The sequence below is a fragment of the Zingiber officinale genome, chromosome 9B (assembly GCF_018446385.1).
Source record: "Zingiber officinale cultivar Zhangliang chromosome 9B, Zo_v1.1, whole genome shotgun sequence".
NCBI lineage: Eukaryota > Viridiplantae > Streptophyta > Magnoliopsida > Zingiberales > Zingiberaceae > Zingiber > Zingiber officinale.
In genome coordinates, this window is record NC_056003.1 from 4,655,024 (window position 1) to 4,670,845 (window position 15,822).

The following is a 15,822-nucleotide window of genomic DNA, read 5'->3' on the forward strand; positions in this document are numbered from 1 at the left end:
AAAAAAGGTAAAAAAAATTAAAAAAAAGAAGTTAGAATAAAATAACTTGTTATAGGGGTAAAAACATCATTCAAAAGGGGGGGGGGGGGTTATTTAATATTTTGTTGAGTGTCAATTTAAATTACATATTAAGAGAGGAAGAGAGATAAAAATTTAGTTAGAAACCATAATTCATTCAGATGAAAAAATAATAAGGCAGCGTAATAATATAATCGAACTCATATAGTGGATAATGATTTGAGTGTTGTTGTATTTTATAGTTTATTATTTTAAGTTTTTAAGCTGTGTCTTAAGAATTTCAGATTTCCAAGCATATTATATTTGTTATAATTTGTTAAATTCTGTAATTGGACTAAAACGGGAAATTGTGAGAAATATTTGTGCCGGGATGTAAAATAAACTAGGAAGTAGGAAGATCCAAGTCCAAACCTGCCCAACAAAGATGGCATCTCTTCCGTTCATTTATCAACGGCCAAGATCAACCGATGATGCAATCATCCGTGCGCGATGCGCCGCGCATCCACGTCCATGGATTCCCCAACGCACTTCGCGTATTACCAATCGCCACGTGTACAAAAGTTGACGCGGCGAGGCACCATTGGCCTGTTCGCCCTTTTTAATGTGGCAATTCGTGGCTTTTGCATTTTGCCACGGCTACGTATGTTAAATAATTTTATAAATAAAAAGAAATAAAAAAGAAAAGAAAACTCCAGAAGTGAAGAGAAGCGAAGCTGAGAGGAAGACGAGAGATCTCCGCTTCCGCCTCCTTCCACGGAGCTCGACGCGTCGACGCCTTAACAGAGTCAACATCTCCAAACCCTAACCCTATCATCCTCCAATGGTGTGATCCTACTACGCTTCTTCTTGGTCTGGATTTTGATCTCATCTTTTGCCCGCTCAAAGCCCCTGCGTGATTCGTGGCCGTGCTCAAGATCTGCTGCAACGATGAGGACATTTGCAGCGGGAGTCTGGATCGTTTTGGTGATTATTTCAATGCTGTCCTTTTTTCCGACTCCTTCCCAATCTGCTGTTTCCAGCGTCGATCTCGGATCAGAATGGATGAAGGTGGCCGTTGTGAACTTGAAACCCGGCCAGATCCCGATCTCAATCGCAATCAACGAAATGTCGAAGCGAAAGTCCCCGGCCCTCGTGGCCTTCCACGGTGGCGACCGCCTCGTTAGCGAGGAGGCCGCTGGGATCGCCGCCCGGTACCCCGACAAAGTATACTCTTTCGTTCGTGACATGATCGGGAAACCTTACAAGTATGTGAAGGATCTAACCGAGTCGCTCTACCTTTCGTACGATCTCGTCGAGGACTCAAGAGGGGCCGCTGGTATCAGGATCGATGATGGCGTAACCGTGTATAGTGCAGAGGAGTTGCTTGCTATGGTACTTAGCTATGGAATTAGCTTAGCGGAGTCCCACGCGAGGGTCCCTGTGAAGGATGCTGTAATTTCGGTGCCACCGTTCTTTGGCCAGACGGAAAGGAGAGCATTAATTCAGGCCGCTCAACTGGCGGGGATCAATGTGCTTTCGCTGATTAATGAGCACGCAGGAGCAGCTTTGCAGTACGGCATTGATAAGGATTTCTCAAATGAGTCGCGACATGTGATATTTTACGATATGGGTTCCAGTAGTACCTACGCTGCTCTAGTTTACTTTTCGGCATACAGTGCAAAGGAGTCCGGGAGGACGGTCTCGGTAAACCAGTTTCAGGTAATTTCGATTCTAGTCTAACCTTTTTTCTTTTTCTACTCAATAATTGGTTTTGACCTTTTTTTGGAACAAATAAAACACAAAAATGGTTCAAGGTCCTATTATTTTTAGAACATAAAGTTCAGAACTACAGATGCAACCTAGGACTTCTAGTTTGAACTCCACTTATGCATTTTAGCACCTTTTCCTATCGTCATCTTACCTAAGCATTCATTATTAAAAATTAACCAGCATCAGGCGTCACTAATAATTCATTCTCAGTGTTAGCTTTCCAATCACTCTGATGGATCGCAGTTCCATGTGTGATATAACTTGTTATTTCATGAAGCAGAATATGAATGCCAAATTCCCATTGATTTTATGACACATACCCTGTGTAATAAGTAAAACCTATGGGGTTTTCATGCTCAATTGCTAACTTATTAGGTCTGATCTAACAGGTAAAAGATGTTAGATGGGATGCTAAACTTGGAGGACAAGATATGGAATTGAGGCTAGTGGAACACTTTGCTGATGAGTTCAATAAGCAACTAGGAAGTGGGGTTGATGTAAGGAAGTCTCCTAAGGCAATGGCAAAATTGAAGAAGCAAGTCAAGCGGACCAAAGAAATTTTGAGTGCTAATACAGCCGCACCAATTTCTGTTGAATCCCTCTTAGATGATATTGATTTCAGGTATAATCACCTATATGTCGACTTTGAATGATATATTACTCTGAACTGCTAAAAATCTGAAAATCTGAATTTCTGCCCTTTTAATGGCATAAATGTTTTATCTGTGTTATTGCTTATCAGTGTTTTAGTTGGACTGCTTCCCATAATCTGTTGCTTGCCTTTCCCTTCTTGTAGTTGTGCAACTTGCCCAATTATTAACAGATTGTTTAAAATCAGTTATAGATGTCTAGAATTCAATAACTAAGCAGTTAACTGACTTTTTTCAGAGGTTACTTGCAGTTAACAGATTTTTTTTTCATTATCTTTTTCTTGTTTTTTTCCCCTTTTTTCAATCACATGTTCATTGAATTTTAGTTAATGCTATTTATTAGGATTAATTGCCAAAATTATCATAACCTATACAAGCCTTATGAAACCTATCCCACCCTTTTAATTTTAACATATCATAATCCATGACAGCCTACCAAAATTATAACAGTTATTATAAATGTCATCGATTCCTCCATTACCAACTGTCCAACCTATGACGCTCAACCTATGACGCTGCCTCTAATATTGACCCGTTAAGTTATTTTGATTAAAATGATAATGATTAATTCCCATGTCGTACCTAATACCTTAATGGCTTACGATTGAAAAGTTAATGGTATGTTGTATTTTCTATAGTTTTTGTAGGTTGATAGATATGTCAAAATTATATGCTACAGAATGACTATTAATTGTGCCCTCTATTGCATATTTTTTACAGAGTGTTGGCTAAAAGTATTATCTGTCTGTGTTTTACAGAAGTACCATATCACGGGAGAAGTTTGAAGAACTTTGTTCAGACTTATGGGAGAGGGCACTTGTTCCAGTAAAAGAAGTGTTGAAACATTCTGGTATAAAGCTAAATGAAATATATGCTGTGGAGCTGATTGGCGGAGCCACTCGTGTGCCGAAGTTACAGGTAGATTAGATCAACACTTTAATTAACTTGATCCATATTGTTGGTAATTGTTGCGTTACAACAGGGACTGGAACCTGGAAACTTATGAGGAACTAAATGCGCATACTTTATGTGCCATCCAGATTTCCTATTCTTAAATGCTTTATTTCTTTGATGTTGATTTGACAGTCAGACTGAGATTGCTCACATTTTTAATTCATTTTAATTGTCCGATGTTATTTGTCAAATCCTCATCATATTATAACAACACAACACGTGTCATTATAATTTGGTGTCGGGAATAAGCTTATTTGATATTGGCAGCATACTTTATGTGCCATCCAGATTTCCTATTCTTAAATGCTTTATTTCTTTGATGTTGATTTGACAGTCAGACTGAGATTGCTCACATTTTTAATTCATTTTAATTGTCCGATGTTATTTGTCAAATCCTCATCATATTATAACAACACAACACGTGTCATTATAATTTGGTGTCGGGAATAAGCTTATTTGATATTGGCAATATCTATTTCTTACTAGTGTACTGAAATACTAAGGTCGTATTGTATGGTTATGCTGACAAAAAGGTGTATGTATTTCTTTATGTGCAAGATCTTGTTTTCTTGTCAACCTTTCTTAAATAGTTTAGCACTTCAATGCTGGAAGATTCTTGGCCAGGAGTGAAAGTAATCTAGTTTCATACTTTCATGTGATGTTAATGTATTCTTTACATTATATTATGCAGGTGAAGCTCCAAGAATTTCTAGGAAGGAGCGATCTGGACAGGCATCTTGATGCTGATGAAGCAACAGTTCTTGGTGCATCATTGCATGCTGCAAATCTGAGTGATGGAATCAAGTTGAATCGTAAATTGGGAATGATTGATGGATCTTCTTATGGCTTTTTGCTTGACCTAGATGGCCCTGAACTTCTGAAAGATGAGAATACTGATACACTACTTATTCCAAGGATGAAGAAAATGGCCATTAAGGTATTGCACTTCATTGAATCTGTTCATAAATTCATGTTTAGCTTATCTGATAAAACACCTTTCAGACTACAAGCTTCATGGTTCTCATTGTTAAGCTTTTTGTTGAACAGTTATTTAGGTCTTTCAAACATGACAAGGATTTTGAAGCTTCACTCAGCTATGACAAAGCAGGTGAACTGCCTCCGGGAGTTTCTTCATATAAATTTGCAGAATATTCAATTGTAGGTCTGTCTGAAGCCAGTGAAAAGTAAGACACCATTAACTCATACATGTGGATATATGCTTTTAGCTATTAACAGATTTTTTTAGTAAATTAGTTTTTTTTGGATGATTTATGTACTTTTTTAGTTGCTTATGCTAACAACGACTTTACCGTAGGTACTCAACTCGCAACATCTCCTCTCCCATCAAAGCCAATCTGCATTTTTCTTTCAGCAGAAGTGGAATTTTATCTCTTGATCGAGCAGATGCAGTCATTGAGATATCTGAGTGGGTAGAAGTTCCGAAGAAAAACACAACAACCGAGAATAATTCTACTACTAATTTTGACGCATCTTCTGAAACTAGCACGGACACTATTTCACAGGATAGCACAGAAACCTTGGAGGCTGCTGAGGATAACAATATTCCATCTAACTCTACCGAGTCTGAGAAAGATGCAATTATTGTTACTGAAAAAATATTGAAGAAGAAAACCTTTAGGATTCCCTTGAAGGTATAACCCGAATTATTATTCTTCATTGTTTGCTTGTAATTTGTAAATAGTTGTCATTTTTTCTTTGAAGTTTCAGAGAAGGTGCAATCAACTCAACACATATTCATATTCTGTAGGTAGTGGAAAAAACTATAGGTCCTGGATTGATTCTTCCTAAAGATTTGTTTTTGGAGGCTAAGATGAGATTAGAAGCACTTGACAAAAAAGATGCAGAAAAAAGGAGAACTGCAGAGCTTAAAAATAGCCTTGAAGAGTATATATATTCTATAAGAGAAAAGGTATGCCTTATTTCATTTCCTTGTTTCTAAGGAGAACTTCTTTGAGATAACCAACTGCTGAGTTGCTTGTAAATAGCTTGAACTCAAATACCCAATTTATTTTTTTGTATACCTAATTTCACTATATAGAATCAGTATTATGAGCTTTAAAACACAATACTTGGTTAGTCACATGCTCTACTCCACAAAAATAAAACAATTGTTTCATGTAGGATTAATTTATCACATTCTATCACTCTGTTTTAAATAGTAGTCATGAAGCTAAACACATTGGCATTTATAAGCAACAGCTAAAGTTTGTTCTGGAAACTACTTTGAAGATCAACAAACATCTTTTGGGGTAATTTTTTCTTACGAAATACATTTAAACAATTATCGATAAAAAATTCACATCATATCAATTACAAATATTGAAACACTGACTGATTTACTGAGCTGAGTTTGAGAACTACTGCAACAAGGTTGGTATTTTTTTATAGAAAAAAGCAAACAAAGCTAGTCTTGGGTCAATATTTTTAGATTGTCAAGAAGATCTAAGAAAAACTATCCTGCTTCATATGTGAGTTATGAATGCTAATAGGAAAGACCCTTGCAGAATAACTAAGTACTTAACAATAGAAGATGTGGATGCAATGGTAAATGGATAACCAGTAGCATTTCTAAATTTTTGATGGGTGCAACTGCTAGTAGGGACAATCATGGCTTTAGATAACCGAATTATGCCTTTGCCACCGCCAATTATATCCTACTGCTAGTTCAATTGTGTAGTAAATGTGGACTTGCTGTAGATCAGTAGATTTTTGCCTTTCAACAGCATGAAGACCAACAAGTCTTGGTCCACGGTGCTATAATTTAAGCTAAATATCACTCTCCACTCTGATACTTTAGACTTGCATTCAGGTAGTATAGGAACATGTTTCTTCATTAAACTAATATACATTTGCATCCAGGTCTTCTCATCTCAACTACATCTCTGATCTTATTGCAGATAGAAGACAATGTTGAAGTTGAGAAAGTTTCATCTGAAGAAGAACGCCGTTCCTTCACAGATAAACTTAGTGAAGTGAGTTTGTTTAATTCTTTTAATGAGTGTATCTGCATATCGCTATCTATGCATTGCACTTTAGTCATGTTTTCTATTATTGCAGGTCCAAGAATGGTTATACACTGACGGCGAGGATGCATCAGCGAATGAATTCAAAGAGCGTCTGGAATTACTCAAAGCCATTGGGGACCCAATATTTTTCAGGTTGGTCATAATTAACTTCAATTAAGAAAAATTGATTACAACGGTTTATTGTAACGAAGTATAACTATTGCTACATTTGTTTACTCAGATTGAATGAGTTAAATGCACGACCAGTTGCTTGTCAACATGCCCGAGTGTATCTCAGTGAGCTGCAAAAGGTATTCAATGATACTTGAAATTGATCTTGCTATCTGAATTTACATTTCATTTCTTGATTAAATAAAATCCAGACCAATCATGATGGTGAGCAGATCCTGAACACATTGAAAGTGCATCTGCTTGATCTATCTTTTTTTTTGTTTGCTTTAAATTTTGTCAAGACCCATTTTTAGGATTATATGTTAATAGACTAATAATGCTGTAAAATTGTTTTTTCATAAAACTGTTTGGTTAAATTATTTAATTAGTGGATTAGAAGATTTGAGATGTAAAATATTTAGTCACCTAAGTTGTCTTTGTTACTTATAAATGAAGTATAATTAATTTGAAACAGTTAAAGTTATTAATATTCTTTTTGAATATTTTCCATATTATTGTTTTTTGATAAGTTTTTTTTATCTATTCTTGGTAATTGAATTCACTAGTTTAAGTGATTTACTTAAATTTTGCAATTAGAGATAATTTTAATAGGTTATATAGTTTTTCCATGATTACTTAAGTTTTAATAAATAATGTTTCTTGATGTTTTTACAAAAGTATATGCCAAATTATTTAAATAATAAAATATTTCTTAAGTATGTGGTTTGATCATATCTATTTTAATGTTTAGTAGTGCAATATGTGGTCTTATCTTTGTTATTTACTGGCATAATTAAATAATTCTTTCATGATCAATCTCCGTAACAAAATTTTACGCATCGTACGATTCTCTTTGTTAATTCATATCGGGGCATATAACATGGTATTGGAGCATGCTTTTGAGGGCTTGTAGGACAATTGGTGAAATTATTCTAGTTAGAAACTGAATTATCATAGAGAATTTATGTGATATTTGTTTAGGGTAAGCATAGTGGAACTGTTATTAAGTCAATTTCTGAGGGCCTTCTTTTTTTTAAAAAAAAAATTAAGCAGGGTGGTCCAATTTGGAATTGTAAGCTAATTAAATTACAGTTGCAAAATTATTTTTTCATAAAATTGTTTTTTAGATTTGTTTAATTAGTAGATTAGAATATTTTATATGCAGAGAATATTTACTTACCTAAGTTTTCTTTGTTTATTTATGAATAAATTATAACTGATTTCGAAACAGTTAAAGAATTAATACTCTTGGAATATTTCAGAATTGTTGATTTGCGGTAAATTTTGTCTATACATGGTAATTATTGACTTGTTAAGTTAATTTACTATAAAATTTTAATTAGAGGTAATTTTAATAGTTTATATAGTTTTCTCATGATTATATAAGGGTTTGAATAAATGATTCTTTAATGATGATTTTTCAAAGATATGTTACAAATGATTTAAATAAGGAAATTTTCTTAAGTATTTGATTTGATCAAAGTTATTCAATCATTAAGATATTTTAGGGAGTTTGGCATATGGTGTTCTCATGATTAAACCCTAAATCAATACTTCATGATGGATTTTTATAAGGGTTTTGTTCCAATGATGGATTTTTATAAGAAAATTTTATGCACAACATGATTCTTTCTGTTAGACCATATCAAGAGTAATCAATTTCGACTTATCATTGTGCAACAATTCTATTTGCTAGAAATTTTGATCCTTATCCAGAGTAGTGTTAATTTGTCTCTCATTTGGTCAATATCCCTTATAATATTATGAGCAGTTAGAGTTCAAATGGAGAAAAAAGGTTTAATATTCTTTGTAATGGTTTTCCTAGGGCGGTTTAGACATGGTCTCATCACTGTTGTACATATCTTCTCATTATCTGCTGGATAATGTGTTATTTATTTGTTAATTGCATGTTAACAGATTGTAAGTAACTGGGAAACAAATAAGCCATGGATTCCTAAAGACAAAGTTGAGGAGGTATGTTATTGACAATTAATAACTTGATGAATTGGTGGGCATTACAGATTATTCTGGTATTTTGTTCTATATTTTTAATATGTTTTGCTGGGTAAAATCATTGTCAGGTATTGAGTGAAGCAGAGAAGCTAAAAAATTGGCTGGAAGAAAAGGAGGAGCTACAAAAGAAGTAAGAATTAATAATTGATGAGCTTAAATACACATTTATATGTAATTGCTTCCTTTTCTTGTGATACTAGTTTGTTCTTATTGGCCAATAGATCTTCCTCTCACGGTTTGAGATGGCCGGTCACTACTGTGAGGAAGGCACATGGAGAGTCTTAGGAATAAAATTATTAGTGAAGTGGCAAAACTTGTTCTGTACAAGGTTCTGGTGTTCCTTCTTATTGAGCGACCCATAGTTGGGTCAATATTCGTTTGCAACAAAAGAAGTAGGATTTAAGAATTAATAATTGATGAGCTTAAATACACATTTATATGTAATTGCTTCCTTTCTTGTGCTACTAGTTTGTTCTTATTGGCCAATAGATCTTCCTCTTCTGTTTGAGATGGTCGGTCACTACTGTGAGGAAGGCACATGGAGAGACAGTATTAGGAATAAAAATATTAGTGACAGTGGCAAAACTTGTTCCGTACAAGGTTCTGGTGTTCCTTCTTATTGAGCGACCCACAGTAAATATTCTGTTGCTTTCCATCTCCATCTTCCGTTCCTACTAAATGAGAGGAATGACCTTGCTTCTACAGCCTTTCCTTGTTTTCTGTCATCATAATACAATGCATAGCTGGGATGCATGCCATGGTAACGGTCTTTATTGTTGGCATTCTAATGGCATTTTATTTTTCATTTAAACATTATAAATGAGGGTGCATCTCGTTTATTGGTATTATTTCTGTTGTTTAGTTGTGCCACTGCTGCTAAAATTGACACAAATTTCTTGCACTATCTTTTTTCCATTGAGTATCGTTCGTTCTGTTAGTATTATTATTCTCAAATTTGTGGAAAACCAAATATTCAAACTTGGTTGGACTGCTCAGATCAGTTTCATTTCAATGTAAATCTTGTTTGGTAAAAGTGGTCAAATCAAGTCAAAATCTCACCCAAACCAGTTGAGCTAGATAAAACAAGATTGACTTTTTTTTATAAGTTTTTAAATTTCATTTTCTTTAATATAGTTTTTAGTCTTCATCTTGTATGTTCTTTTACATTTTAGAAGTTAGAACAAAAATATCACCGTGATCGTATCAAGATAGTACAATCACTGTAGGACTGGCCACAATTGTCATATCTGTCGAATTCCAAGTCAAAGGGTTGTTAGTGGTACGATGTACCATCTTCCATTATTAACGGCAACTTTTGTTATGTTTGATGAGTTAACATTTAGTTTGTAGTTTAATCATCTCTTTTCCTACATTGCTATTCCATACGAGATGTGGTGCCCTGGAAGTCTAAATAATGCTCATGTCAACTGTCTTTTTTTCTTCCAGGACCTCTGCTTTTCTCACTCCAATTTTCACGTCAGAAGAAGTTAACCAAAAAGTGAACAAGCTTCAGGATAAGGTACGATATCCCTTTCATGTGTGCATCAATTGAAAGTGTACTGATTTCTCTTTGTGACGACGTACAATTAATTTTTTTCCAGGTGGCCAGTGTTAACAGAATTCCAAAGCCAAAACCTAAAATTGAGAAACCTCCAAAGGAAGAAACAGTAAGCCAAGATAACAATACAAGCACCTCCGATGGCACTTCTGACGAACCAACATCTGAGACCGAGCAAACTAATGATTCTGTTGATGCATCCAATTCTAAAACTGATGAAGAAAGTGCTCATGACGAGTTATGAGCATATCAACCAGCTGCTAATTAAGCTAAATGGATAGCCGTTCAAGTTCAGGAAATTTAGAGAATCTGATGGTATATGCATCATTCAGTTGGTATACGCATCATTTAGTAAAGGCTTTTTTTTTTAATGGTAGAGCAAGGAAAGGGGCGTGCGGCATGCGATATATAGATGATGGGGGTGTCAGTTATTTTATCTAAAGGCCAAGAGCCCCATCATGAAGATCTTATTTTTGAGATGCTTTAGTCTGTTGTTTTGGATTTTAATTTTTTTCTTCACGCCTTAATGGCTGCAGAAAGGACGTCCCATTTTTCACTTTGCTAATTATTCCCACTTTGTAGAACGGTTATCGTGAACTTTAAATTATTAATCAAAAGCACAAAATCAAGAGATTTACAGCAGTGTTACTTTTTTTTTTTTGGTGTTGTTTTATACTGCACAACACATCTGTATAACCGTTATTCAGTTCAGTTTGGCTTCACTTGGTATGGTTGCTTGTAGAATCTGATGCTTCTCTTCTGTTCTTTTACCCTATGTTTGGATGGAGTTAGGGAAAGTTCATTAACGGAAGGAGAAAGGAAGAGAAGGAAGGGAAAGTGAGGGAAATTAAAATATTTAACTTCTCCTTGTTTGGGAGGGAGGAAAGGTTCATTAACGGAACATGTGTTACTTTGTTTGGGAGGAAAGGAAGAGGAATGAATGTTAAATAGATAAAGTTAAAAAAATATCCTTACTTTTAAAATTAAATATTTTTCATAATATTAATATTTATTTTATAAATATAAATTAGATATTTTTAATAATAAAATTAAAATTTTAAATTATCATTTAAATTAGTTATTTTTTTAATAAAAAAGTAATATTTTTTTACTATTCATAACAAAAACAATGAATTAACGATAATCAAATAATTAAATGAGAAATAATTAAAATAATGATTTTAGAAACTTTAAATAAAAAAAATTATGAAAGATAACACTGAGAATTCCTATTCTTTAAAAATTTATTAAATTTTGATAGAAAAATTAAAATAGTAGATATCCTCTTAAATTTTGAGGATAAAAATGGTATCTCCCTCCAATTCAGTTAGAAGACATGTCGGATCCCCTTCTCTAATAATATGGCAGCAAGCGAGCTGTGAATAAGGCGAGGAAATTGGTCTTCGACGACATAGCAAAATTAGAATTGAAACATTTCTTAAACTATTAAGAACAGAGATAAAATTGGAATAAAAAATCTTTTGTTTTCCCTTCCCCTTCCTTACACCCCAATTCGGGGTATAAGAAAATATCTCTTTTCATGGGTAATGAAGGCTAAAGCTTACCTTCCTTCCCTTTCCTCACTCCTTCCCAAACAAGGTTCAAAGTTTCCATTCCCTTTATTTCCCCTTCCTTCCCCTTTCCTCACCTCCTCCTAAACAGACCGTTAGTAAATTGTATTACTGTCTCTCATCCATGTTCTTGAAGATGTTTTTTGGGAAAATTTACATGCAGTCCTCATTAGTAAATACAACTTTGGATGCACTCCCCATTGGGAAAAATCTTTGTTTTCACTCCCTAGTCTAATATACTTACCTAATTGCTCATAATATTTTAAGTATAAAAAGTCTAAAAATGAGTATAAATCCTCTTAAATTCAGTACATTAAACTAGAATCTAGTATATTTTCTATCAAATTGAGTATGATTCTTTTTCCACTTCAATTGGATGAAAAATATACTAGATTTTCTTTAAATGATACTCAATTGGATGGAAAATATACTAATTTTTTTTTAAATGATACTCAATTGGATGAAAAATATACTAGATTTTTTTCAAATGGTATGAATTTAGGAGAAATTATATTAAATAGGAAAAAAGTCGTACTCAATTTAATAGGAAATATACTCGATTCTAGTTTAAAATGTTGAATTTAATAGGAATTATACTCATTTTAAAACTATTTATACCTAAAAAATATGAAGGACAATTTTAATAGAAAATATACTTGAATATACTAAATTTTCTTTAAATGATATTCAATTGGATAGAAAATATACTAGATTTTTCTTTTTACATGGTGCTAAATTTAGGAGGAATTATATTAAAACAGGAAAAATAAAATATGCTCAATTTAATAGAAAATATACTCGATTCTAATGTTAAGTACTGAATTTAAGATGAATTATACTCATTTTTTGACCTTTTATACCTAAAAAATCTTAGGGACAATTAGGTCACAATATTTACATGAGGGAGTTGAAGCAAATAAAACTTTACATGCAGGGAGTGGAAACAAAGTTTTTTATGAGTGGAGATTGCATGTAAAATTCAAATTGTGATTGAAGATTTTTCTCTACTTTACCGATGTTTTTTTTCAGAGAAAATATCATAATTTATTAAAGGGGGCATTCAACTTTATGAATTTATCAAATACTTTGATAATTATTAAAAGACGTATTAATTTATTTAGTTTTTCCATTCTACCTGGCCTGAGATATGTTCAATCTCAATATCCCTCTCCAGTCCCTGTCATTCTTTCCACTTGTGGAAATCAAATTTCTTTCTTGCACTTATCAAGCCTAACATGAGATTTCAGTCACTTATCAAACCTAACATGAGATTTTAGTCAATTTCGATAGAAATCTACTAATTGTATTTATTTCAAATCCTTTGGATTTCTGAAGTTGTAAGAAGTCCAAATACGCCCTCCATTGTTTATTTTGACTTCTTCGGATGTGTTAAAATGTTATTGAAAGAATCTATTGAAATTTCAGTTGAGCCTGATATGAACTCATTGCAACTTGTGAAATCCACAAGATTAAAAATGGGTGCAATGTGGAATTTCAACTGATTTCGATCAAAATTCACTAATTAACTTAAAGAGCTTAAATTGTACCCATTTCAGGTCCTATGAATTTTTGAGGTTGCAATAAGTCCAAATATGCCCTTTATTATTTATTTCGACTTCTTCGGAGGTATTAAAATATTATTAAAAGAATCGATTGAAATCACACGTTGGGTCTGATATGAGCTCATATTATGTTCAATGTGGGATTTCAACTGATTTCGGTTGAAATCCACTAATTAACCTAAAGAGCTCTGATTGTATCAATTTTAGGTTATGTGATTCTTATAAATCCATATTGTTGGCCCCGTGGTTGTTTTGATGTGATCAACCAAGTTAGTTAGGTCATGTTTATTTTTGATCACTGTGTCTTGTTAGGACCTTCGGATAGCGGCTAGAGAGGGGGGGTGTGAATAGCCGACCCCAAATTCCCGTTTCTTCCTACAATTTGAGTTAGCGCAGCGGAAATAAAGAGTAGAAACGAAAATGGAGAAGATCAAACCTCAAACGCGACGATATAACGAGGTTCGGAGATGATACTCCTACTCCTCGGCGTGTCCGTAAGGTGGACGAATCCTATCAATCCGTCGGTGGATGAGACCCCGGAGAACCGGCTAATAAAAACTCCTTCTGGGTGGAGAAACCTCGCCACAATCTCTCTTGCAACAGCAAGATCAGCGTACAAGAAATACAGCAAGAAGCCAAGAACAATATGAATGTAAAAACACTAGTTTGCTTGCCTTCTTGTCGACTGTTGATGAAGCAGCAACTTCACGGGCCAACCACAGCAGCAACTATCAGTTGGAGACCCAGCCGAGGGAAGCTCACACGAAGCTTCAGTAATGGAGAGCTCAGCAAAGCTCAGATCGCAAAGAACAAGAACCTATCTGCTCTTCCCTGTAGTGGCCCTCTTATATGAACCTGCGAAGAAGAAGACACAGAAAGAAATCTAGCCGTTGTGACTCAACGGCTAGACCTGGACCGATCAGGCTCCACCCTGATCGGTCCAGGATGGCTCTGATCGGTCAGGGGACCGATCAGGCCCTAGGCTGATCGGTCCCCAGACCGATCCCAACTCTCACAGAGAGTTGGTTGCGATCTCTGATCGGTCCCCAGACCGATCCCAACTCTCACAGAGAGTTGGTTGCCAGAGCCCTGATCGGTCTATGGACCGATCAGGCCATTCCTTCTCCCAATCTGTTTGGTTACTGATCGGTCACCAGATCGATCAGATGACCCAGTGTATCACTGGATCGGTCAGCAGACCGATCCAGATACCCATAGTATCACTGGATCGGTCAGCAGACCGATCCAATTTCCCAGCCTTAAACCTAAAGCCTTCCTGATCTAGAGAACGAGCTACCGAGCCCTCTCTGACCTAGTCCGGAGAACGAGCTACCGAGCCCTCTCCGACTTCCACGTCCGGTCCAGAGAACGAGCTACCGAGCCCTCTCTGACCTAGTCCAGAGAACGAGCTACCGAGCCCTCTCCAACTTCGTCCGGTCCAGAGAACGAGCTACCGAGCCCTCTCTGACCTAGTCCGGAGAATGAGCTACCGAGCCCTCTCTGACTCCATCCAGTCCAGAGAACGAGCTACCGAGCCCTCTCCGACCTCCCATGCCAAGCTTCCATACTTGGACTTTTCCCCGTGCCAAGCTCCCTGCTTGGACTTTTCCCATGCCAAGCTCCCTGCTTGGACTTTTCCCGTGCCAAGCTCTCTGCTTGGACCTTTCCGTGCCAAGTCTCCATACTTGGACTTTTCCCGAATCAAGTCAACTCAAGTCGGGTCAACTAGGTCAATCTTGACCAAAGGTTGCACCCACAATCCCCCAAGTTCCTATTCTTGTCAAACATCAAAATACAACTTCTCTATTCTTGTCAAACATCAAAATATACCTCGAGTCAGGTCAACTCGATTCGAGTCACCCAGGTCAACCTTGAGCTAAGGTTGCACCAACAATCTCCCCATTTTTGATGTTTGACAAAAACTATAATCAAGTTAGGTTCCACAATCCCCCAAGTTCCTATTCTTGTCAAACATCAAAATACAACTTCTCTATTCTTGTCAAACATCAAAATATACCTCGAGTCAGGTCAACTCAATTTGGGTCACCCAGGTCAACCTTGACCTAAGGTTGCACCAACAATCTCCCCCTTTTTGATGTTTGACAAAAACCATAATCAAGTTAGGTTAACCCGATAACCTAACTCAGGTTTTCCAATAGTTCTCCAATGTGTTGGTGCAACATCCCTCAGGTCAAGGTTGACCTGGTTAACCAAGCTGAGTCTTGGTTTGGGTTTAGATGTTTGACAATAAGATATTGATCGAAGAAGAGTCAAGTAGGTCAAGGTTGACCGGATACTTGACTGGGAAGTCCTAACTGGCAAGTTAGGCAGAAGGAAGTCCTAGTGAGTGAAGCTAGGCAGAAGTAAATCCTAGTGAGTGAAGCTAGGTGAAAGTCCTGGTGAGTGAAGCCAGGTGAAAGTCCTAGTGAGTGAAGCTAGGCAGATGGAAAACCCTAGTGAGTGAAGCTAGGTGAAAGTCCTGGTGAGTGAAGCCAGGCAAGGAAGGAAATCCAGATGGATCAAGGATGATCGGACATCTGGTGTTGGGAA

At 35.8% G+C, this 15,822-nt stretch overlaps 1 protein-coding gene across 1 annotated transcript; it reads left to right on the forward strand.

Moving 5' to 3' along the window:
* The first annotated feature begins 692 nt into the window (after nucleotides 1–692).
* On the forward strand, nucleotides 693–10,781 carry LOC122022674 (heat shock 70 kDa protein 17-like). Its single transcript, XM_042580725.1, has 14 exons — nucleotides 693–1,716; nucleotides 2,157–2,389; nucleotides 3,176–3,335; nucleotides 4,063–4,308; nucleotides 4,419–4,555; nucleotides 4,687–5,023; nucleotides 5,140–5,301; nucleotides 6,290–6,364; nucleotides 6,450–6,550; nucleotides 6,639–6,708; nucleotides 8,486–8,542; nucleotides 8,650–8,711; nucleotides 10,028–10,100; nucleotides 10,183–10,781. Exons 1-14 carry the CDS (start codon nucleotides 946–948, stop codon nucleotides 10,381–10,383), a joined length of 2,685 nt encoding a protein of 894 aa, XP_042436659.1. The 5' UTR covers nucleotides 693–945; the 3' UTR covers nucleotides 10,384–10,781.
* The last annotated feature ends 5,041 nt before the right edge of the window (nucleotides 10,782–15,822 follow it).